Here is a 24263-nt window from a genome sequence, read left to right as displayed (position 1 = left end):
TTAACTGCTGAGCCATCTCCCCAGCCCCAGGGTAAACATCTTTACAAAGAAATCCAGCTGTGAGTAGCTGAAGGAAAAGATCAAAATTCACATCACTAGCCTGGGCAAGCAGTCGTCCCAATCCTACACTAGGCTACAATTTGAGGAATATAGCAGGCTAAGGATATTTCCATGCCAAAAATAAAAACATGGTTAGCAGCAATATAGCAAACATCCTTACAAGTTTCTAATGTACAAAGCTTGACTACAGAAGCTTATCATTGCAAAGAAATAATCTGATGGATCTGGAATATTTGCCAAATCTAGATTCGATGTGATGGGAATAAATAATTAGGGTCTGTTCTTGATTAAAATAGATTGAAAAACAATAAAAATTTATGTGGGAATAAAAATTATATACTGACTAAAAGAAGAAAGTTACACAAGACATTTTGGGTAAAACAATGGAATATCAGGATGTATGGGGGGAATAATTATTCCAAGATCTAAAAATTCAACTCTGATTATTAATGAAAATGTCCTTATTTTAGGGACATTTCTGATTTTTTATTGATGATGGGTGAATAGTCATGTGTAAAACTTTAAAGAATATGAGCCAATATAGCATGCTTGTATTATGCAGAGACACCCATATATGCCTTCCTGAACTTCGCAGCAGAGAAATGTCCACAATTTTGGATACTGATGGGAAAGCACTGATGTTCTTTGTCATTATTTCAAGTGGCCTAGAGGTTTGAAAGTGCTTATCACAAAAAAAAATACAGATAAAATTACTATAAAAGCAACATTAAATTTTAACATTTATATCTTGAGAGTAGTATACCTTATCCTTTATATGCCAAAGTCATGAGTTTTATATGTTGTATTTTACACCTCAGAACAAAGTATGAAATGTATGCTCTTAAGTAGCTGGTTTGATGTCAGAAAACAGAAAAGAGAAGTAGGCTGGTATGATGAGAGCACAAGGTCAGCTCTGACCTGGTTAAAGTTCCCTTGAAAATCTACCATGGTTTCAACATGTCTACTCACTTCTGTCACTAGCCTGCACCAACTGCATAGCTTTCAGTTCTGAAAGCAGAGTTGCCAGGACTAAGGGCTCAGGCATCCAACACACAAACTGTTAGGACTGCTCTTCTCTTATTTTCACTCTGTATTAGTTACTCTGCTCATTGCTGTGGCCAAATACCAGAGAGGAAGTAGCATAAAGATGGAACTGGTTTATTCTGGTGTGCAGCTTCCAGGGGATACTCCCACCACAGCAAGACAGGAGGCTGTATGGTCACGTTGCATCCAAGTGAGGAAGCAGAGGGATGAGATTGCTACTCAACTCACCCTCTCCTTTACATGGAGTCAATCCCCAGCCCATGGAATGGTCCAACCCACATTGAGGATGGGTCATCAATAAACCTAATTTACAAAGTCCCTCTCAGACATGCTCAGAGATTTATTTCCATTGTGCTTCTAAACCCTCTTAATAGCCACAGAATATCCATCACACACTCTGTTTGTTTACTGTCCACTTGCTGTTTTGATGGGTTTCCTTCCTGTACAGTACTCTTCAAACACATTGCTTTACCCAATGTCTTGCCATCCTTCCTAGCTCAAGGATAAGTGCCTTTTCTTCCCCGTAGCCTAATGATTGCTGTCTCCTCTGAACACTTTTACATACCCTACTTCTTACACACAAATTGGTCCAAGGGTATCCTCAGTGTTTCAGTCATTATCAAGCAGTCATGATACAGTGTTTTCTATGACCTCACAGACACACACTCTCCTCTTTAAATCTTCAGCCCCCATGGCAGTAAAAAGAACAAGACAAAATGCAAATGGACACATGGAAGAAGTACAGCAAAAAAAGGAATGAAGCACACAAGGACAGGAGGTTGAATAAGCTCACCTGGTTGCACACAGGCTTGTATTTGAGCCCTGGCTTGTTCAGGATCATCTCCAACTGCCTATGGTTAAAGTTGGACACCCCAATGGACTTGGCCAGTCCTGCATCCTTGCACTTCTCCATGGCCTGAAGAAGAAGTTATGAATGATAACTAATTTAATCATCCAAAATGCCACTATATGCCAGGAACTATGGTATAAAATAAGAATTTTCAGAATATGGATAACTAGACTAAGCCCTCCTCAAGATGATTGCACACCCCCACGTGTCCAGCCCAGAGCAGCATGGTGACTGCCTATGCATGCAGTGGGCTGCTCAGCTTCCATTATTCCTAGCCCAGACATAGAGAGGTCACAGCACATGCCTGCCTGTATCAAGACCGATAGACCACTCAACACAGGCACTGCTAGACCCACTGCTGTTGCCTTCCCAGCAAGACAAAGGAATTGTCTCCAGACTGTTAAGCCCCCAAACAAAACACATAACACAAGAAACCAAGGCAAGATATCACCACCAAGAATGCCTACCCCATACCAGAAGCCTTCAATGGAAACTACTGAGAAACAAAAAAAAAAAAAAAATTGAAAAAGAAATCCAAAATGCAATTATGATAAGCATATTCAAAAAACTTTAAGCAGTCATGAACAAATGGTTGAATGAAATGGAAGAATATCAACAAAAAGAATACAAGAGACACCAAATGAATTCATTGATTTCAGAGGGCAAGATCAAATGCTTGAATGAACTGCAAGAGAGCACAAAACAATCAACTAAATTCCATGAGAAAGTGCAAACAATAAATGAAAATGGAACTTAACAAAGAGATAGAGATGCTAAAGAAAAATCAAATGGTAATCAGAACTGAAATAATCTGGGCATGGTGGCGCACACCTTTAATCCCAGCACTTAGGAGGCAGAGGTAGGAGGATTGCCATGAGTTCGAGGCCACCCTGAGACTACATAGTGAATTCCAGGTCAGCCTGGGCTAGAGTGAGACCCTACCTTGAAACACAAAAACAAAAACAAAAACAAACAAACAAACAAACAAAACCTGAACTAACACAATTAAAAGTTTGCTAAAAAAAAAAAAACAAAAACAACTTCACCAACAGAGGACAAGAAAGAGGAAATATTTTGGGAAGCCAAGATCAATGACCAGTGCAGAAAAACACATAAACAATACATGAGGGAAATGTGGGACACATTAAGACAACCAAGCATTTGAACTAAGGGCATATAAGAAGGGGAAGAAACACGGGTGGGTGATATGCTTTTGTACTTAAGAGACTCAGAAAACTCCACCAAAACTAGAATTTTCAGCATAGTAGTAGGATATGAAATCAACACATAAAAATCAAAAGCTTTCATACATACTAATGACAGGAATAGTGAGAAAGAAATCAGGAAAACAGTAAAAAAATTAAATATCTTTGGCTATCTCTAACTAAGGAAGGGAAAACCCTCTATAATGAAAATAATAAAACACCAAATAAAGAAAATTGAGGAAGACAAGAAAAGGTAGAAAGTTCTCCCATACTCATGGACTAGAAGAATTAATATGGTGAAAATGGCCATTCTACCAAAAGCAATATATAAATTCAATGCAATTTCAATCAAAATTCTAGCACCATTCCTCACAGAAATAGAACAGAAAAGTCTAAAAGTCCATATGGAAGCACAAAAGGCCTCAGATAGCCTAAATATCCTCAGCAAAACAATAATACTGGTGGTATCACGACACTTGATTTCAAGATTTACTAATAAAGCCATAGTAAGAAAAACAGCATGACACTGGCATAAGCACAGACACACACACACAGACACACACACACACACACACACACACACACACATCAGTGGGATAGAATAGAAGAGCCAGGTAAGTTCTAGCAACTATAGACAACTGACCATTGACAAATAGGCCAGAAAAACACACTGGCAAAAAGGTAGCATTGTCAACAAATGTTGCTGGAGAAACTGTATAACTACATGTGGGAGAAATAATCTAGACCTTTTCCTATCATCCTGAACAAAAATCAACTCCAGATGGATCAAGAACTTCAATATAAGACCTGAAATTTTGAAATGACTAGAGATAAAAGTAGGGAGAACACTCCAAAATATAGGTGCAGGAAAAGATTTTCTGAATAAAACCCCAGTAGTCCAGAGAATAAGACAAACACTCAACCACTGGGGTCTTATAAAAGTAAAACGTTATAAGCCAGCCATCACCAAAGTTAACAGACAATCTACAACATATGAGAAGATCTTTGCCAACTAAACATCTGACAGAGGTTTATTATCTAGAATATACAAAGAACTCAAAAAACTGAGCAATAAGAAATCAGTCAACTTGGTTAAAAATGAGGTGGGAAATTTAACCAAGAGCCTTAAAGGAAGAAATAAAAATGGCCAATAGACATCTAAAAGATTACTTAACATCTTTAACCATCAGGGAAAAGCAACTTAAAACTACTTTGAGATTTCATCTCACTCTGGTCAGAAGGGCTATCATCAAAAATTCAAATGACAATGAATGCTTGTGAGTATGCTGCAAAAGAGGAATGCTTATCCACTTTTGGTAGGAGTTCAAATTTTAGAACCAGTACGAGTATCAGTATGGAGTCTCCTCAAAAATTGAAAATTAGGTCTAACATTTGCTCCAGCTACACCACTCCTGGGTGTATACCCAATAACTCTACACTTTACTATAGAGATGGCGCTCTTCACGGTTGCTCAGCCACATTTGTTGTTGCTCTATTCATAACTGTGGGAAATAGAATCAGCCAAGATGCCCATCAGTTGATGGATGGATAATGAGGATGGATAGTGAAGGTGTGCTGCATATACACAATGGAGTTTTATTCAGAAGCAAGGAAAAGTGAAATTACAAAGTTTGTAGAAAAATGGATGAACCTGGAAAAAGTTGAGATTACCCAGATTTAGAGAAGCAAATCCTGTGTGTTCTCTCTCATATGCAGACCCCAACATGGAGCAGTTTCATTTGTTTATAATTTGTAGTAAGAATCAGATGTACTGGTTAGGAAGCAAAAAAGGCTTGAAGAGAAGAGAATGAGGAGGGATTAGGGGAAGAAACAGCAGACAGGCAAGTGGAGGCCAGAATACAGCAAGTGGAAGGGTCTGGGGGGCAGGGGTAAAGGAAGAGGGGAAGGAAGGACAAACACATGCATAGAATGAATCTGAACTATAAAAACATCTCTTCATTAGCTAATTAAAAGACATAGCTCTTAGACTAGGCATGGTGGCGCATGTCTTTAATCCCAGCACTCGGGAGGTAGAGGTAGGAGGATCGCCATGAGTTCGAGGCTAGCCTGAGATTGCATGGTAAATTCCAGGTCAGCCGGGGCCAGAGTGAGACCCTACATCGAAAAATAAAAAAAGACATATCTTTGAAAAATAGAAAGCTTGGATAGTTTATGCAGAAGCATCCTTCAGGGGTATAGAAAGCTTTACACTAAACCCACAGGCTGTTGCTTGTAAATCCCAGTGCCAGAATTAGATTACCCTGTACAGTGAGCTTCTCATCAGGAAGGCCCAGAGACCCCTAAAACAATACAGGCCCCTGTCAAAACACTCGTTACCCACCAGAAGTAATGAGTAAGACTCTGACTCTAAGGATGCTACAGCTGAAGTGCCTGGACATTGAACTATCAACTTTCAACTGAGATGGAAGCCATCTTGCTATGGGTTAGCTGGAATAATGCTGGAAGGGACTGTGTGAGCTGCTTGGGGTCAAAGTCACCAACAGTGTGAGCAAGTAAGAGATGCTGCAAACTCAAAGTAAACTAGTCAGGCAAGATGTACCCACTGGTACAACAGTGTCCCATATGTCATAAGGGTGATTAACTGCTCTCTGACTAGATGAGGCCCGCTCACTGGGAAGGAATTTATGCCAAGTAATGAGAAGCAAAACAGAAAGAAGCCTATGGCTTCAAAAGTCATACACCCTAGAGGGCAGCTTCCACTGTCTTGTTCTTTGGTAAAAAGGAGAGGTTGAACTCATCAAAAAAGATTCTAAATGTACATGTTTATTCCTTTTGACATGGGCCTCTCTCACTCTTGGTTGGAGAATCTGCTTTTTACAGACAACAATGAACGCATCATGAAGACCTGTCAGAATGACCAGGAAAGCAAGCCTACTGCCCAGCACTGGACAAGTCTTCTCTATCACACTGCCAGGGCCCTTGAAATACTACAAGGGAAGTGGCAGATTAGAAAGGAATGCCGCTCTCACTACTGGCCTGAGCACTTCCTCAAGAGACATCACGGTATACACTGAGACTCAAAACTCATCAAAGCAGAGAATTAAGAGGCTGTTGGGAGTATAACATTAGACTTATAACATGCCCTTTAAGGCTCAGGGAACATTTCAAAAGAGGGACAAAAAGAATGTAAGAGCCACAGGGTAGGAAGGTGTGCTCTAAAGATTTGTCCCCCATCCTTCAGGGACTAACTGGTGCCTTCATGACCCTTAGTGATTACTGATAACCCCACCAAAGAGGGCCCTCAGTGTAATGGGATAGGAGAGAGGAGTACAACCTGATTGGACTATGACCAATTTCTAATATGTTTATGTTTTAAAGTTCTCAACAAAAATAAAAATAAACTATAATAGCTAACAACTAGAATCAACCCAGGTGCCCATCATTATACAAATGGAAAATGAAGTTGTGGTCCAAAAACACAATGGAATTCTACTTAGAAGTAAGAAAAAGTGATACAATGAAATTTGTAGGAAATGGATGGTCTTAGAACAGATCATACTCAGCGAACACACACACACACACAGAGAGAGAAATGCTGCATGTTCTCACTCATCTGCGGTCCTCACCTGGATCAGCTTGAGTTGCTGGCCTACTGGATAGGCAACTTGAGGCCCAGACAATAAAGATGGAAGGGTTTGGGGGGAGGGGAAGTGGAGGGCTGGAGGAGGAATAAACATAAACCCAAAATGAACTAGTACCATAGATACCTTTCTCCTTGAAGGTAGACTGAAAGTATCCCCCTCAACAGTAGCATGGAGGACACCCGTAAAGAAGGGCCCTGGAGAGCATGGGAAGAAGCCTGACCTTAAAAACCTTAGGCCCTGACCTGTACCTCTCAGTACCAAGAAGAGGTGCTGCCCACATTGAGCTGCTGATATTTTAGATATTATCTCCAAAACAAGATGGGCATCTGTCAAAGCATTTGATTACCCACCTGAGGTAAAAGGTAAAACCCTATTAGCAAACTCCCCATATGCTGCTGACACAGAACATGGAGAGAGCCAGTCCCCAGACAGTCAGCACATCTAGTGCTGGAAAGTGCTACATGAGCCACTGGGGGAAAGTGGCCAACAACAGTGTGAGCAAGCAGAGGTCTAAGCTGCTCAGAAGCAACCAGCCTGACAGGAAGTACACACCAGTGCACGGGTGACACACAGCCTTGGTGGGGAACCAGTGGCTTTCTGATTGGCTAAGTGATCCGCTCAGTAGAAATGAACCCATATCTAGAACTGGGACCCAGGTCTGAATCCTATGGAGAAAAGAATATGCTCTCCAGTGTCAAGCTCCCACTATTATTTGGCTAAAAGACAGGCTACGTCCATCTAACTCTGCCCAAATTAATAATGCTTATCTATTTTAACCTATGCTGACTTTAGTCTCCATTGGAGACCTGAGGAGATAAACCACCCCTTGCATCTCAGTCAAGGCCCAGGCGAAACCACAGAGGAAGTGAGGAGACTAGTGAGAGGCTGCTGCCAGGGTGAGCCTGACCAGCTGCGCCAGGGTGAAGTAGCCGGACGCTGAGGACACTCAGCACCTGCCAAAGCAGAGATCCAGAGGCGCCTAAGAGCTCATCACTGACATAGACTGAAAACACACCCACCAAGGCTCAGAGAATTTTGTGGTAGAGGGAAAGGAAAGATTTTAGGAGCCACAGGATGGGATGCCATGCCCAAAGACACTGCCTCCCCCCAATAAATGACTGCTGCTCCCACAGTGTATAATCCACAACCTCATGGGGAATACCAGCAACCCTACTGAAGAGGACCCACTGTGGGATGGGGGAAGGGAAGAGGGAAAAGATGGTACCAACACATGATGAATACATACAAATACATTCCTAATAGTAATAAATAAAATTAATTTTTAAAATAGAATAAAAATAAACTATTTTCAAAAAGTCAAAATCACACTTATATTTTCTAAATTAATCATTTTACTTCAAGATACTAAATTGTTTTCTTATAGCCCAAAATGAAAAATGGGGGCTAGAGAAATGGCTTAGTGGTTAAGGTGCTTGCCTGTGAAGCCTAAAGCTCCAGATTCAATTCCCCAGTACTCATGTAAGCCAGATGTACAAAGTGGTGCAAGCACCTGGAGTTTGTTTGCAGTGGATGGAGGCCCTGGCATGCCCATTCTCTCTCTATCATCTTTCTCTCTCTCTCTCTCTCAAATAAATGAATAAAATATTTTAAAAATGAAAAATGGACGCTAATGAGTATAACATTCATTTATAATCCATGATTAATCCCATTTCCTTTATAAATAAATCAGTCTTAAACATAAAAAAATGACAGCTTTCAAGACATTCTAATTCAGCTACTGTCTTTGATTGTCTAAATGAAAGAAGATAATGACATGAAGTGAGTCCCTGCACCCTCCTTAGGGAACAGGCACCACTACTGTGCATGGCTGGAAAGAGCTGTCTGTCCCCACTATTCCTAACTCTTCTCCATTTCTTTCCATTCCTGCCCAGCAATGAGTTCCTCTCACTACTCCATCAAAACATCCCTTGTGACAGACATCTACTTCTATATCTGCCTCTACATGTCCCATCCTCATAGTTGATGGTCAAACCTGAATTGTTCTCTTCAAATATCTTCCTCTGTGCTCTTTCCTTCAAGAACTCACCTCCCATGTGTCGCGGAGGTCCACTGTGTCAAATAACACCTGTCCATTTTCATCTACTGGAACTGATTTATCACTAGGCTAGAATAGAAATGTTCAGTTTAGATGCTTGCTTAATAAAATTCATGCTATCATATACAGTCACACTGACAAATATATTTGGGACTAGATAATATTTTAAATACTGAAACATGAAATATTTTGCATTTCAAGTTACAAGGATTGTCCTTTTGGGATAGACTTCTTATAATCTTTTACATCTTTCCTATCTTAATCAAACCATATTCTTAAGTCCTAATGAGGTCTCATAACTTATGTTATGTTTTTGGTCCCTATACTTTCCTATAGGCAAATGCCTGTCTTTGGTAAAGGCAGTAATTATTTGGGCTATAATGGATTATGTTCACAATACAGGAAAACAACTCCTTATTCCTCTGGACATATGATTATCCAAGAGCATGCAGAGGAACCATACCTGTCAATCAATGTTTCTGAGAATAATGTGAGTGTAAGGAAGATTTACTGACCATGAACCTTGACCTGTCCCAAGGCCATGTTTTATCCCAGTGGAAAATGATGAGCAAAGTTAAGCATAGAGAAGTAATTGGAAAGAAAAGAAAATGTCTCTAAAGGCTGCAGTACTTCACATCCTTAAATCTAGCCATAGCTTAGACTTCCTATCTATGTAACAAATAGCTTTCATTCCATAATTTTGAATACTTTTCCATAGTTTTGTATAAAGAATTCTACATAACACAGTTTCTATAAACCTCTATGAGGGGCAAAAAAGAAAGCACTCACTCACATCCCCAAGGGTGCTAGTAATGAATCCATTCACGGTGAATAGCACCCTACCAACCTGCAACATGCATTCATGAGAGATGACAGAACCTTGCTGTAAACATGCATGTGGCAAGTTTATCAGTCTCTATAACTGCACTAAACTCTGTGAATACCCCCAAAATATTAAAGAGCCTTGAATATGGCCATTGTTATTTCCTCAAGTTTTGGACCAAAAGAGGTATGAAGCAGAAAATCAAAGATTTTAAAAGTGTCCCCTGAAAAGGAGAATCAGGAATGATAATTTAGCATTTTCTCCAACATAATAGTCCATATAGCCACTTGAGAAAAAGTTTTCATTCATCTATCTACATACATGATAGTTATACAAAGTGTTAGTTCATCCATCTACATACATGATGGTTATGCTGACGTCACACATGAGGTCAGTCTTACCTGTAAAGGCATTGGAAAGTGAATGATGTAGAGGTCAACATAGTCAAATTGAAGTTTCTTCAATGACTTTTCCAGACTTGGTCGGACCAGCTCTGGACGACTGAAAGTGGGCCAAAGCTGCAGAGGTTAAAAGAGTGAAGCTGTGACTTAATGATTTACCCACATTCGTTCACTTCCTTGTCTAATGTAGAGACCTTTCCCACTGGTTAGAAATGAAGGACCTGAGCAATATCAACTCCCATCTCATTTCCTTTCAGGTTTTGTATAGGTAACCTTCCTTTTATGTTTGGGTAATATTAGTATATATACTGACTATGAAATTAAGCAATTTCATAGACAAAATTGTTTTTAAGGTAATGGTCATAATGAGAATTATGTTTGGTTGATTTTGCAAAGCAATGCATAAACTTGGTCCTCATCAATTCATCCAAATGGAGAATTAGTATCTTTAGTATGTATATAATTGAGGGTTGACGTACTGCATGGAACTTATTAATGGGTGCCAAACATGAGTGAATTATGTCCTAACACCATTCAAATTGCTCTTCTTTATTGACACTGACAAGGTGAAATTTGATATTATAATAAATTTTAGAAAGTCACTCAGGAGATAGAAAGGTCACAATGTGACCACAGTTTTCTATCTGATTCTATAGTCCATCATGAATCACACTGTTTTAACCTGAGACTCAGAATGGTACCTTACAGTAAAGGCATTAATTTTGAAACCCCATTGATGACAAAGATATCATGATTATCTGGTTTTGATTCTAGCTTTAATACATGATCATATGAGAATAAAAGTTGTACTCATTATCAATAATTTGTGAAACAGTATTGATTCAAACATGTGTTGCCATCTCCATGCAGTCTTATTAGATATGCCCACAGGCAGACTATGTACAGAATACCTTTGAAGTGTAGAATATATCTTCCCTCTTCACAGTGCCATCCGCGATCTTGCTTCTAATTGCCAGTCCTACCTCCTCTTCTATTTGGTATGAGTAAGCACAATCGATATGGCGGAACCCCGCGTCTATGGCTATTTTGGTGGCCTCTATAACTTGACTTTTAGGAACCTAGAGAAGTAATCATAAGCAGAATTTGGAGATCCATGCAATGAAATAATTCAGCGAAACGGCACAAGCAGTGAAGTTCTCGTTAAGTATTTGCAGAGACAAACCCATCCAGTTGGCCCAGATCTCCTTTGCTCAGTTTTAAAGGGAGAGCATCAGTCCTGAGTCGTCACAGGCCGATCACTGGCACTCAGAAATTCACTGGAAGGACTCATGCACTAGGCACATGATTATAGTCATGATTATCATTTTATACGGTGAGTCACAAACTAAAATCATTTCAGAGAAAAGCAGCATGGAACAGAATATAGAGTAAATCAAACACAAAATACAGAGAGCCCGCTCCATGGGATTTCACACTGAACACACAGCATTCAGTTTAGATGGGAAATGGAAAATACCATCTACAAGGACAGCTGTTTAGAGACTGAGTTCCTAATGTTTCTCTGATGGCCAGCTTCATAGGCACTTTAAGAACACACAAAAATGCAGTCTTCCAAGAAAAATGCATACATCTAAGCCATAATATTTGTATCTAAGAAGATTCACCATCATTATCACTTAGGAGATGATGAGAAACCCAAGCTTTCTGCTGTTACTCATGTACACATCTCCCAAAAGGCACTTTCCCTCTCGTAAGCAGCCATTTCCACTGAGGGACAGGACAGACACGTGAGCAATCGTGTATGACTCTAGGGACGCGAGGTTCAGCGTTTCCGTGTACTTCACCTCCAGTATCTCAGACATTGTATCTTTGAAAAGAAACCAAGGTTTATAGCAAACTGGGATAAGCCAGTCTAAGAACCCCATCTTCCTAGCTATTTGTGGTCACTCCATGTTTCTGTGTCACACTTAGAAATTTTATAAATATTTCAAATTTCACAAAGATTTCAATTTTTCATTAGGATTAAATTGTATATGATGATCTTTGTTGTTATCATTGAAATTGTTTTATGGCTGCTATGAACTATATAAAAGAACAAAATTAATTGATAAATACTTGTCTGCTCCATCTGCTCTACCAGTCCCTTAACTACCACTCCCTTCTCTCTCCCCCTCCAGTTTTCTTCCTCCATCTTCCTCACCTTAAGCCTCTCAATTTCTTGAGGCACAAAAACTTGACATTAGTCCAAATGTTCAAGTGAAAGGAAATGTTATAGGTCTCTTGTTTAAAAACCAAAAACTAGGGCTAAAGAGATGGCTTAGAGGTTAAGCGCTTGCCTGTGAAGCCTAAGGACCCCGGTTCGAGGTTCAATTCTCCAGGACCCACGTTAGCCAAATGCACAAGGGGACACACGCGTCTGGGGTTCATTTGCAGTGGCTAGAGGCCCTGGCACGCCTATGCTCTCTCCCTCTCTCTGTCTCTCTTTCTTTCTCTCTCTCTCTCTCTGCCTCTTTCTCTCTGTCACTCTCAAATAAATAAATAATAAACAAAAAAAATTAAAATCAAAACCTAGAAATGATTTCTCTGAATAAAGAAAGCATGTTGAACACCAAGACAGCCAAAAGAAAAAGTAACCTTATCGTTCTAATTAGCCGATTTGCTAAGTAATTTGGAGGAAATTAAAAGTGCTACTCTAGCAGACAGGAGCGCAAAGAAAGTCACCAGCTGTGGTGGTTACTACTGGCTGTCGGCTGTGCAGCAGAGCCTAGGAAAGAAGCCTGAGGGCTTGTCTGTGAGGGAGCTCCTCCGGTGCTTGAGGAAGTGGGAAGACCCATCCTAACTGCGAGCAGTGCCAGTCAATGTCCGGGGATCCAGCTGAGGATAAAGCAAGCTGAGCGCCAGCATTCGCCTCTCTCCACTTCCTGATTGTGGGCACAGGTGGTGAGCTCATCCCTCACTGCGCTGTTGCCATGCTGGAGTGGCTATCTCTACATGTCTTCATCCCCATGATAGACTGTGCCCTTGAACCTTGAGAAAAAAATAAATCTTTACTTTCATATGCTGCTTTCAGCATGTATTTTCTCACAGCAACCGGAAAAGTAATACATCAGTTTTCACTCTTCCTAAGTCTATGCGCTTACATGCTCAAACCCAAAACACAATTCTTACCTTCATAGGTACAGCAGTTCCAAATCCCAATGCAGGGATGAAATGACCATCATTTAGAGGCACACACCAAGGTTTGCAATCCATAACTTGTCACTCTTGTAGCTAAGCAGACACTGATTCTTCTGTTTGCAATACCAACAGTGAGCGCACTGAGTACAGTGCAAAGGTTAGCTATTGCCCTGTGCAGGGTCACAGCTAGAGCCATATTCCATAAAGAGAAAAGAGAATTGGAGAGAGTTACGTTTATTATGGAGATACAATCAAGTGAATTACTCACAGTGGAAATGCAACCATTAATCTCTTGCATAGGAAAAGGTTCTATTCACAATCCACATATACTGTTGAAAATGGTTTCTTAAAAATTTAATGAACAATTTATTGGACATATCAAAGGCTAGCAAAAGAAAAACTCCATCTAGAAATCTCTTCACTTTCTGACAATAAAAAGGTATCTTTTTCTTGATTTTTTTCCCCTTTGTACAAAATAATGTTCCTCATTATGACATTTTCATGCATGAATATAATTTACTTTTATCACGTTCACTCCTCCCCTCTATCCATTCGTGTTCTTCATCTCACTGGTCAGTTTCCTTCTCCTAAATTGTCCTTTTCTATCTTCATGTCTTTTCTTAAAACAGTACATCATGTACAAGAAATATATGAGATATTTGTCTTTCTGAAATTGGATTATTATGCCTAATAAGTACAAATTTCATAATGGCTGCCTATCCATTTTTTTCTCGCAAATGACACAATTTTGCTCTTTTTAGCTAAATAAATTATATCTGTATGTATGTGTCACATTTTGTACTCACTAATCAGACTAATCAGTCCTTGGCACATAGACAGATCCCATATCTTGGTTCTTTGAATAATGCTGTAATGGACATGGGTGTGTGGATATCTTTAGTGTATGCTAAGTTTATTTCTTTTCCACATTTACACAGGAGTGCTGTAGCTGGATCCCATGGGAGTCCTATTTTCACATTCTGAAGAACCTTCAGGCTTATTTCCATGTGGCTGACCTGGTTTATAACTGGACAGGCAGTGGGGGAGGGTCCATCCCCAGGAGCATTGTTTCTCTGTTTTCTTGGCAATAGCCATTCTGATGGGGGTTAGGTATAATCTCTAGTATTGATTTAAATTTCCTTGACTGGTAAAGACATTGAACATTTTTAATGTATTTATTGGCCACTCATACTTCCTCTTTTGTGAATTATGCATTTTCCTACTAATGACTAGGTTATGTGCGGTATTTCTTTTTAGAGCTCATGATATGCTCTGGATATTAATCTCTTGTGCAGTGATGATTTTCTCACATTCTCTAGGCTGCCTTTTTACTCTGGTAATTGTTTCTTTTTTGTATTACTTTTCCCATACTTCCTATGTGTCTATGCTTAGAATTACATTAGAATAGATATCTTTTCCATTTTATGTGGGATCTTCTTAGTAGCCTCCTTTCAGGAGCTCCACCCTTCATACTACTCAAAGAAGAGAGAACAAAAGAAATATTCACAGAATCAAAGACAGCTCAGTGGATATGGCTCAGTGAGTAGACTGGCTGCCCAGCATGCAAGAAGCCCTGGGTTTGAAGTGGGCATGGAGGCCTGTGCCCACAATCACAGGGTTGAGGCAGTGGAGGCAGGAGGATCAAGAGTTCAAGGTTGTATTCAGCTACATATCAAGTTTGAGGCCAGACTAGAGTACATGAGTTCTTGTCTCAAAAAATTGTGTGTGTGTGTGTGTGTGTGTGTGTGTGTGTGTGTGTGTGTGTGTAGAGAGAGAGAGAGAGAGAGAGATGGCTCAATAGATAAAGAACTTACTATGCAAGCATGATATTCTGAGGTGAAATCCCCAGAGCACAGGCAAAGCCAGACATAGCAGCATATGCATCTGAAGTCCGTGTGCACCTAGTGGCAAGATGAAAGGGAAACACAGGGGAATCCACTGCAAGCTCCCAGGCAGCCAGCTGGGCTAATGCAGAGGGGAAACAGATAGCTCTTGCCTCAAATAATGCAAAAGTAGGACTGACTCCTGAGCTGCACACATGCACTGTGTCACTCATGTGCCCACACTCACACACGTGAATGTATTTATACCCAATATATGCACATGTTCACAGCCAAGTATAAATAAAAGATATAGAAACACAAATTCAAAATAACTGAAGCCAGGCTGGAGAAATGGTTTAGAGGTTAAGGCACTTGCCTGTGAAGCCTAAGGACCCAGGATTTGACTCCCCAGAACCGACATAAGCCAGGTGCATATGGTGGCATGTGCATGCATCTGGACTTGGTTTACAGTGACTAAAGGACCTGGCATACCCATTCTCTCTCTCTCTTCTCTCTCTCTCTCTCTCTCCTTCTTTCCTTCTCTCTCATCTCTAATAAATAAAAATAAAATATTTAAAAAGAGAAAAACAACCAAAGCCAAAGTGGTGGAATAAATATGAGCTGCACTCAAGAAGTTAAGGAAGAACAATGGACATGAGTGGACGAGCTGGGCTACACAGTGAGATACATCTGAAAAAAAGGAGTTGGGGGGCCGGGTGTGGCGGCGCATGCCTTTAATCCCAGCACTTGGGAGGCAGAGGTAGGAGGATCACCACGAGTTCAAGGCCAACCTGAGACTACATAGAGAATTCCAGGTCAGCCTGAGCTCGAGTGAGACCCTACCTCAAAAAAACAAAAAAAAAAAATTAAAAAAAAGGAGTGGGGGGGTGGGTTCCAGAGAGATGGCTCAGCAGTTAAAGGCACTTGCTTGAAAATCCTGACAATTTGAGTTCAATCTGGAGTTCATTTGCAACTATCATGCTCCTTCTCTCTCTCTTCTCTCTCTCAAATAAATAAAAATTTTTAAAAAGCAAAGCATGATGACTCATTCCTTTAATCCCAGCACTCTGGAGGCTGAGGTAAGAGGATCGCCATGACTTAAGACCAGCCTGGGCTATGGATTGAATTCCAGTCAACCTGGCTAGGATGACACTGCTTCAAAACAACAACCAAAAAAGCTCTAAAAAAGAAAGAAGATGAGGTAGTAGAATTACAAGTTTAAGGCAACCTGGACTATGTACATACCAACCTCAAAAACATAAGTAACAATAAGTAAATGATATAAAATACCATCTATGTATTTTATTAAGTATAGTAGTGAATAATAGTAGAAATTAGAACAGTGAACTTAAGAAATCCTGTAGGCCCTTTCATTGTAATCTACCAGGAATCGAGGCTGACTTTAGATGAACATTGCTAGAATAGTCCCTTTCTGTTCCCACCAAACATGTTGGTGTTGTATGCAGGCTAAAGCTTGTACTAGTCAGGGCATAGTTAGAGGTTTTTCTTTTTTGCACACCAACAGCCACTGCTAACTTTAATGAGCTTCAAAGCCTCTAGGTGGGATAGAGCCCTGCCTCCCCAGGCTGTGCACACAGTCATGAAAAACTTCTAAGCCAATATGTGTTCTCAAATGAGTTGAAGAATGGGGCAAACAGAGCCCTTTCTGCACTGGAGGTAGAAGACCCAAGGAAGTCTCCAGCTTTCAAACTCATCCATAGCAAATCACGAGCTGCGGGAGCTGCGGGGGCTGGGCAGTCTTCTGAAGTGCCCCAAGCAGTCGGCTACTGGAGAACTGGAAAATGAGGCAGTTGAAGGTGAGGGATGCCTCCTCCAGAGCAGCTAGCTGCCCAGACAAGGAATAGAGACCCAAGGAAGGAGTAGATGAGTTGTTAATTAAGTACTAGTAAAAAGATACACCTTGGAGAAACAAGGTAGAAGAACTAGAAAGGACCAAAGAACTGAGGGCTCCAAGTCTTGGACTGTTGTGGCTTTTACCAAAGTGAACATGAAAAGTGCTCTGTACAGGATGAAGTGAGCCTGAGCCATGGAAAACATGTTCTACCTTCTGAGACCAGCCAAAGGACATTCCACCGACTGCATTCTGCTAGTTTTAACTTCGTGGTCCATTCAAGACTATTCTAAAATAGTCCAAAATTCATGATGCATATTGTTGTTTACTTATGGGTCACACAAAAGTGATACGTCTTCTTGGTTTATCTTTAACCTAACATTGATAAGCCCCAGCTACTATCCCAGTTCATTTTTAATCAAGCAATGATTTATAATTTGAGTACTGTTCTCCAAGACTGGCATGTGTTGCAACAGGCCTCTACTCCCAAGCTAACCTTTCCTGCCATGGCCTTGCTGAAGGAATTTTTGGACCAAAGTGCCACACATGATTTAGGTCCTACAATAACCATGTGTTCTCCTATGGCTAAATCACTGAGACCTTTTTCAGTGGGGCTACCTGACATTTCCAGGTTTAGCTTGATGTGCCCAAGGGACGGAGCTCCCAAGGGTAGGGGCTCCCCTCCCCATGAGAAACCTGGTTAAAATTGCAGACTGCTTCCACCTATTTCCTAGGTTGCATTTTTGTTTCTGTAATATTTAGCTTTCCTTTCACCTCATTTGTGCTCTCTGGTGGTCTTTCTCTATTTCCTTAGAATATACTTTCCCTTTATTTACTTTCAAAGTCATGTATGATCCTGCATTTTACCCTGAAAGTCTGTACTTACCATTCTTACATACAATTTATGACCTGCCATCATGAAACTAAAGCAACAATGTCGTTTCCTGCACTGCAGCTTCTGAAGATGAGAACTGTGGGGTTACAGGAACAGGTTGGAAGCTGCTTTTGCATTTCTTGTTATCAGTCCTGAGATTTGAAACATAACACACAAAAAAAAAAAAAAAAAAAAATTCACCAGCTCAGCAACACACAACCTGTCCTGCATATATAGCACCATGATAGCATTTCCTTAGTCATGGGCTGACTGGATCTATAGCAAGTGCATTGTTTCCAGGCTTAGTCATGACCTAGTACTAAAAATGCAAAGTTACCATGGCTTTGACTAGTACAGGAAAATGGATGATTTGCATTATTGGGGAGAGGGAAGAACTTGACACTGAAACCATGAAAAAGTGATGGTGTCCTTCAAATGACAGATTTCCAGTTGTTGCAGTTACCTTCGTGTTGCTGAGACAAACCATCCAACCAAAAGCAGCTGACCGGAGGGGAGTTTCAGTTGTGGCTTACAGTCTCAAGGGGAAGCTTCATGACGCAGGGGAAACCATGGCATGAGCAGAGGCGGGACGTCACCTGTCACAGCAGGTAAAAAACAGCAGCAAGAGAGTGAGCCAATCTCTGGTCATGGGGAGCTGGCTGTAGCACCCCAAAGCCCACCTCCAAAAACATATGTTCTCCAGAAAGGCTCCACCTCCAAACTGCCTCCAGCTGGGGATCAAGCCTTCAAATCACATGAATTTATTAAGGGACATGTGATGGAAAACACCATACCAATCTTACCTACTGTAAAAATTGGCTGGGAAGTTCTTAAAGTCAGAAATCTAGGCTTTACTGCAAACCAAATGAATAAGAATCTCTTTGAATGGGGTCTCCATTTCAGATAAAATAGTCTGTGTAAACAGAAGTAATACTATTTGTTCTGATTCTAGAGGACTATAGAAACACTCAACCAGTGTGGACTATATGAAGATAAATCAATAGGCAAAAATTACAGAAGATATCATTGAGAAAGTCTGGTTAAAAGCAAAATAGAAAGCAAAATCTATCTGATCAATTTTCATTTAATTGATGAAGTGCCCTCATTTGAATAAATAAACTCCTCTAGGAAATAAAAGAGCAATAGACATCTAATTATTACATCTCTTTTTCTTATTTTGCAGGTTTTGGGGGGTGGGCAAAACGTAGGGTCACCCTACACATTCCATACGAGCTTCAGACTTCCCGTTCTCCTGTGTCAGCCTCCACAGTGCTAGAATGACAGATGTGTGCCTCCACGGCCTGACTGCAGCTCCAGAACCAAGAGCTGCATCAACAAACACCAAGTAAGTGACTAGTTTAGTGTAGAACAACTTGAGATTTTCCTAGATGAAGCAGTTATAGACAGTTTATATGGAAGTAGTTACTTGAAGTATGTTGTATGTTGTATGTATGAAGTATGAAGTATGTATGTTCCAATTATAAATTGGAAATGCTTAGAAGTTGAGAGTGTGAAAAACTGAAATTCTTGAGTGGTCTGCATGAACAATGAATAAAAAGTGATTTCTATATATCCCAGGTAGAATTCTAAAGTAAGAGAATGAAAAGAGTCTATCAAGTTTTAGGCAACATAAGACTCTCAAGATGACAGTAGCGTGTTCACTTTGGCAGCACATATACTTAAGTTAGAACAATACAGAGAAGATGAGCTTAGCCTCATGCAAGGATGACATGCAAATTCATGAAATATTCCATATTTTATGTCATATATTAAAATTATCAATAAGAAAGATATTGCCTAAGAATCACATTTTCATAGATGTACTTTCTCACATGATATGTGATAAGAAAGTATAGAGATTCAGTATCTATGGTCTGGTGAAACAATTATTCCTACTATAGGTCTGCCTTTGATGCCCCAAGTCAATCATACTGCTAGATCAGTGGCCCCTGCACAACTACATCCATGTCCTAATCCCTAGAATTTAAATATGTTACCTAACATGTCACAGAGACTTTGCAGATGAGATTAAGTTAAGGGTCATGAGATGGAAAGATGCTACCAGATTATCAGGGTAGATCCAATGCCATCATCACCTCCTTAGATGTGGGATGAGAAGTGTCACAGCCGAAGTAGATAGAGATCACAGACATAAAGGTGCTACGTAGAGGGCTGGAGAGATTGCCCAGTGACTAAAGGTACTTGCTTACAAAGACTGACAGCCCAAGTTCAATTCCCTAGGACCCATGTAGATCCAGACACACAAATTAGCACAAGCATGTGGAGTTTGTTTGTTTGTTTGTTTCAATTTTTTTTTTACATTTTATTTATTTGAGAGAGAGAATGGGAACACCAGGGCCTAGAATTCCAGATACGTGCACCTCCTTGTGCATCTGTCTTATATGGGTCCTGAGGAATTGAACCTGGGTCCTTTAGCTTTGTAAGCAAATGCCTTAACCACTAAGCCATCTCTCCAGCCATGTGTGTGTGTGTGTGAATGTGTGTGTGCGTGTGTGTGTGTGTTTAGTACCGGGAGGCCCAAGCATATCCAGACTCACTTCCTGACTTCCCCTTTCTCCCTGTCTGTCTCTGTCTCTGTCTGTCTCTATCAGTCTCTCTCTGTAATAAACAAATAAATTTTAAAAAGCACTTTTTAAAGATGATAGGTACCTGACTTTGGAGATAAAAGGGCCACAAACCAAAAGATGCATCCTCAAGGAACAGAAAAAGGGTATGAGTCAGACATGTTTTATAAAGATGAATAACAGTTTATGACAATGCCTGTAGCCAAGTTCATGTCATTTTTGCATAAGCTCCTGAGGCTCTAATTCTCAGAGCGTGAAGTAAAGGGACAAAAAGTGTTACTTGCACATTCAGTAGAGCACATAATCTGAGAAAAATCTTAGTGTAGGAATTTAAATCATTGGTAACAGATAGTGTCGTCATCAACCATAGGCTCACGTGCTTGAACACCTGTTCCACAGGTAGTGCTGCTCCTTTGGAAGGTGGCAGAACCTTTAGGACTTAAACCCTTGTAGACAACTACTGTAGATAGCTGTTGTCCAGCCAGGCCTCACTTCCTGTTCTCTGTCTCTCTCTCTCATTCTCTCTCTCTCTCTCTCTCTCTCTCGTTCTTGATGGGGGGCTGTCCCCCTCCTCCTGCTGCCCTGCCTCCCCCACTCGTGGCAAAATGCATCTCCTTGTTAGGTCACAGCAAGGAGGAAAGTGACAAATGCAGACATTTGAAGGAGGGAGATCTGATCGTTACTGGATATGCCTTAGGTGTCCTTGGAAGGACCTGTTGTACCCATATGCCAAGACTGTTCACTGCACAGGTAGTGAAATGCAAGGGACAAGGAAGGATGGTCTCCTGACAGATGCATACCTGTCTCATTGTCAGTCCATGTGTTGCAAGAGATGAAAACACTGACATGGTACACATACGCATAGTGAACCAGAGACCCACGGCCTCTGGGGCAGTGATTGCCTGGTTGTAGCCCCGCGCTGAAGCCTACATGGGTTTTTATTAGGGGCAGACAAAGAACAGAGATAGAACAGGAAGAGTCTAACACCCCCATCTGAGGTGAGAAAAGGTATAGATTAACCAGAGAAAATTAACTTCAGCAGGGCAGCATGCTGCTTGGCCAGGTCACCGTGGTCAGAAAACATCTTATTTTTTTTTGCTAGAAGCTAATCTCCACAGCAGATTGCAGATGGGCAGCATAACACACTGTGCCTGCTTCCTTGCCTACTGCCTGTTGCCACCTAGGTGATCTGCATGGCTGCTCAAGAAGCCCCTACACCTACCCATTTCTGACTGAATGCTTCTGATCACATTTTGTTCATGGCATACTTCTTTCAGTAGACCTCTGTGCTCGAAATTTAATTGAATTTTTCAGTTTAAGATAAAGTAAAAGATACTCAATTAAGTTTTGCTAGAAGCATAAAAAATGAATTGAGACAACAAATAAAATATCAAAACATGATTTGATAATTAAGAAATTTTAAGGGGCTGGAGAGATGGCTTAGCGGTTAAGTGCTTGCCTGTGAAGCCTAAGGACCCCGGTTCGAGGCTCGGTTCCCCAGGTCCCACGTTAGCCAGATGCACAAGGGGGCACATGCGTCTGGAGTTCGTTTGCAGAGGCTGGAAGCCCTGGCGTGCCCATTCTCTCTTTCCCTCTATCTGTCTTTCTCTCTGTGTCTGTCGCTCTCACATAAATAAATAAATAAATTTAAAAAAAAAAGAAGAAATTTTAATAAGATTTTGATAAGATTCCCTTCTTTATAACCATGAAAGCACAATAGAATTATTGAAGAAATTTGTGATAATTTTAATCTTGTAAATAAAATTATGCACAAAAAAATTACTAAGGGGATCTGGAAAGATGGCTCGGCTGGTAACAACTCTTGCTAAAAAATCATTAGAGGCAAAGTTTGAGGCATGGCCATAGGTACCTGGAACCCCAGACCTGAGGGCTGGAGACCAGACTATCAATCACTGGTCAGTCTGACAAGAAAACAGCAGCTCCAACCTCAGCAAGATTCCATCACAAGGAAGTAGAGGAGGGCAGTAGAGAAGGACACCCAGAGCTCCCTGGCCTCCACACAGGTGCACACGGCTCAGACATCTATCTACATATGCATATGCATGCACCTCTCGAAAAGAAATTGCTTAAGGTCAAGAGCATGCATGAAATACTCCTGTTTATTTTATAACTTCTCTGCAATCTGCATCGTTTTAGGCATCAAGAGAAGTTCCTTTATTTTGATTTACAGATTTGTAAACCGCGACCTTACAAGAAAAGCACCAATGCCATGCGCACGGCAGAGCCACGCCGAGGGCCCGCGGGATGCCACGAGGCAGCTCGCAGCCCAAAACGGTAGTGAGGATGACCAGTCGCACTGGGAGAGAAGAAGGCAGGTCCATCTGCTCACTCCTCATCCGATGGCCAAGGATGGCACCCACGGAACTTTTGAAGACCCAGAAGGTTCTGTCTCACCACACACACTGGAGACATACTGCCCACTAACATTGTGGGTCAACTGATTTCATGATTTTAGAAATTTCTAGTTAGTAAGATTATATCGTTAAGGAAGTTGGCATAGAATACAGAAAGAAATCCAAGAAACAGAAAAGTTTGAAAAAAAATCATGTGTCTTGCAAAGAACCACTGTGATCAGGAGAAATGCCACTGGAGTCTGAGAGGAGGTCGCGAAACAGGACGGACTGACTACCCTAGGACTTACGCACACCACGGTGGAGGGTCCGCCTCCACAACAAACATTACCAGTATTTCATCTTATGCTGCTTTGGAGGATAGACAGTTAAAACAGGTTTGAGGGGTTGTTATATATTTATTGTTACTGTCTTCTATTTTGTTTTGATTTCAATATGTAGTTTATGGGGCTTTTAATGTACCTTAGGCCATAAACACTATGCCTTCCATATCAAATTGGCAAGTAGACCCCAAGTACAGGACACCAGATGCAACTTGTAAGGGCATAAAATAAAGCTTGGTGGGGGGGAGGGGTTGCTGGAAAGATTGCCCAGTGGTTAAAGGCACTTGTTTGTAAGCTTACTGTCCTGGGTTTGATTCCTTAGCGCCCACAGAAAGCCAGAGGCAAAGGTGTCACATGCTTCCAGTGTTTATAGTGGTAAGAGACCTTGGTGTGCCCTGTTACATGTACACACACATCCACACAGAGAAAAATTAATAATTAATAAATTAACATTTAAAACGAAAGTCAATTCACAATGATGCAAACTTTGGCAGTTTTGAAATGGTTTGGTCCTGGTGTAACTACATTTCTGTCAAGAGCTCTGAGGGAAATCTCTCCTCCAAAGTGTGCAGGGACGCTCCCATTGTAAACCTGTGCTGAAAATCAGCTCTGTCCCGGCTAACCTGCCACTTCAGAAAGCCACCCACCGAGCAGTCTAGAAGAGGCACTTACAATGGCAGTTTAATGAATCGGAAGTTTCTGTTGAGGCCTTCAATTGCATTCATGTCCTCTGGGGTCAATTCAAAGTCGAATGCCTAGAAAGAAAGACTCACATTGAAGTTCCCTCCCCCTGTGGAAGCTGCCTCCTGCCTGGACACCACACAGCGGCCTCCCAGGAGGCCAGCAGTGCTTGGCTTTAAGGAGAGCATGCTTGGCTGTGGCCAGTGACTTCCAGATGCTCAGGTCCTGAGAACAGCTGGCTGAGTTCTGCACCTTTTCCTCTCCTACCTCCTACCCCATGCACAAAAAACAGGCATACAAATCATGATCCCAAGTCTTTCAAAGTCAATTCCTTGAGGCAAGAAAAAAAATTACTTTCAAATTAAAGGACATTTTGAACAAGCAGAATAAAATCATTGATGCCTTAGCTTCAACAAAATTTGCCGGCGTTTTCCGTCCCTGTCATCGTGCCCCAGCATCTGCCCAGCCTGCGCGCGCTCACAGCTCCTCTCTAAGCGCTCGCTTCTTCAGAAAAGGACACATTCCTGATTCAACCATACCACTGTTCTCCCCATTCCCCTCACTCACTATC

The 24263-nt window shown here is 41.1% G+C and overlaps 1 protein-coding gene and 1 non-coding gene across 5 annotated transcripts in view; one reads left to right on the top strand and one right to left on the bottom strand.

Moving 5' to 3' along the window:
* The window catches only part of LOC101612483 (prostaglandin-E(2) 9-reductase-like), a 54759-nt gene that overhangs the window by 7104 nt on the left and 23392 nt on the right, over positions 1–24263 (bottom strand). For 2 of the 4 annotated variants that reach the window (XM_004662405.2, XM_004662407.2), the window contains exons 1-5: positions 13174–13257; positions 10956–11123; positions 10045–10161; positions 8812–8889; positions 1898–2020 (exon numbers count right to left, since the gene is read on the bottom strand). In XM_004662405.2, coding sequence (XP_004662462.2) covers positions 1898–2020; positions 8812–8889; positions 10045–10161; positions 10956–11123; positions 13174–13257 — 570 coding nt within the window. Of the gene's footprint in view, positions 1–1897; positions 2021–8811; positions 8890–10044; positions 10162–10955; positions 11124–13173; positions 13258–24263 lie in introns of those variants that run through there. The other 2 variants (XM_004662404.2, XM_004662406.2) reach the window with 1 other exon arrangement.
* Positions 19386–19491, top strand: LOC123455178. Its single transcript, XR_006633733.1, has one exon. It is a non-coding gene; the product is annotated as a U6 spliceosomal RNA (small nuclear RNA).

Source organism: Jaculus jaculus, chromosome 15 (genome assembly GCF_020740685.1).
Source record: "Jaculus jaculus isolate mJacJac1 chromosome 15, mJacJac1.mat.Y.cur, whole genome shotgun sequence".
In the NCBI taxonomy this organism is placed as follows: Eukaryota; Metazoa; Chordata; class Mammalia; order Rodentia; family Dipodidae; genus Jaculus; species Jaculus jaculus.
The sequence above is the reverse complement of the archived record's forward strand: the minus strand, read 5'-3'. Positions and strand labels throughout refer to the sequence as shown.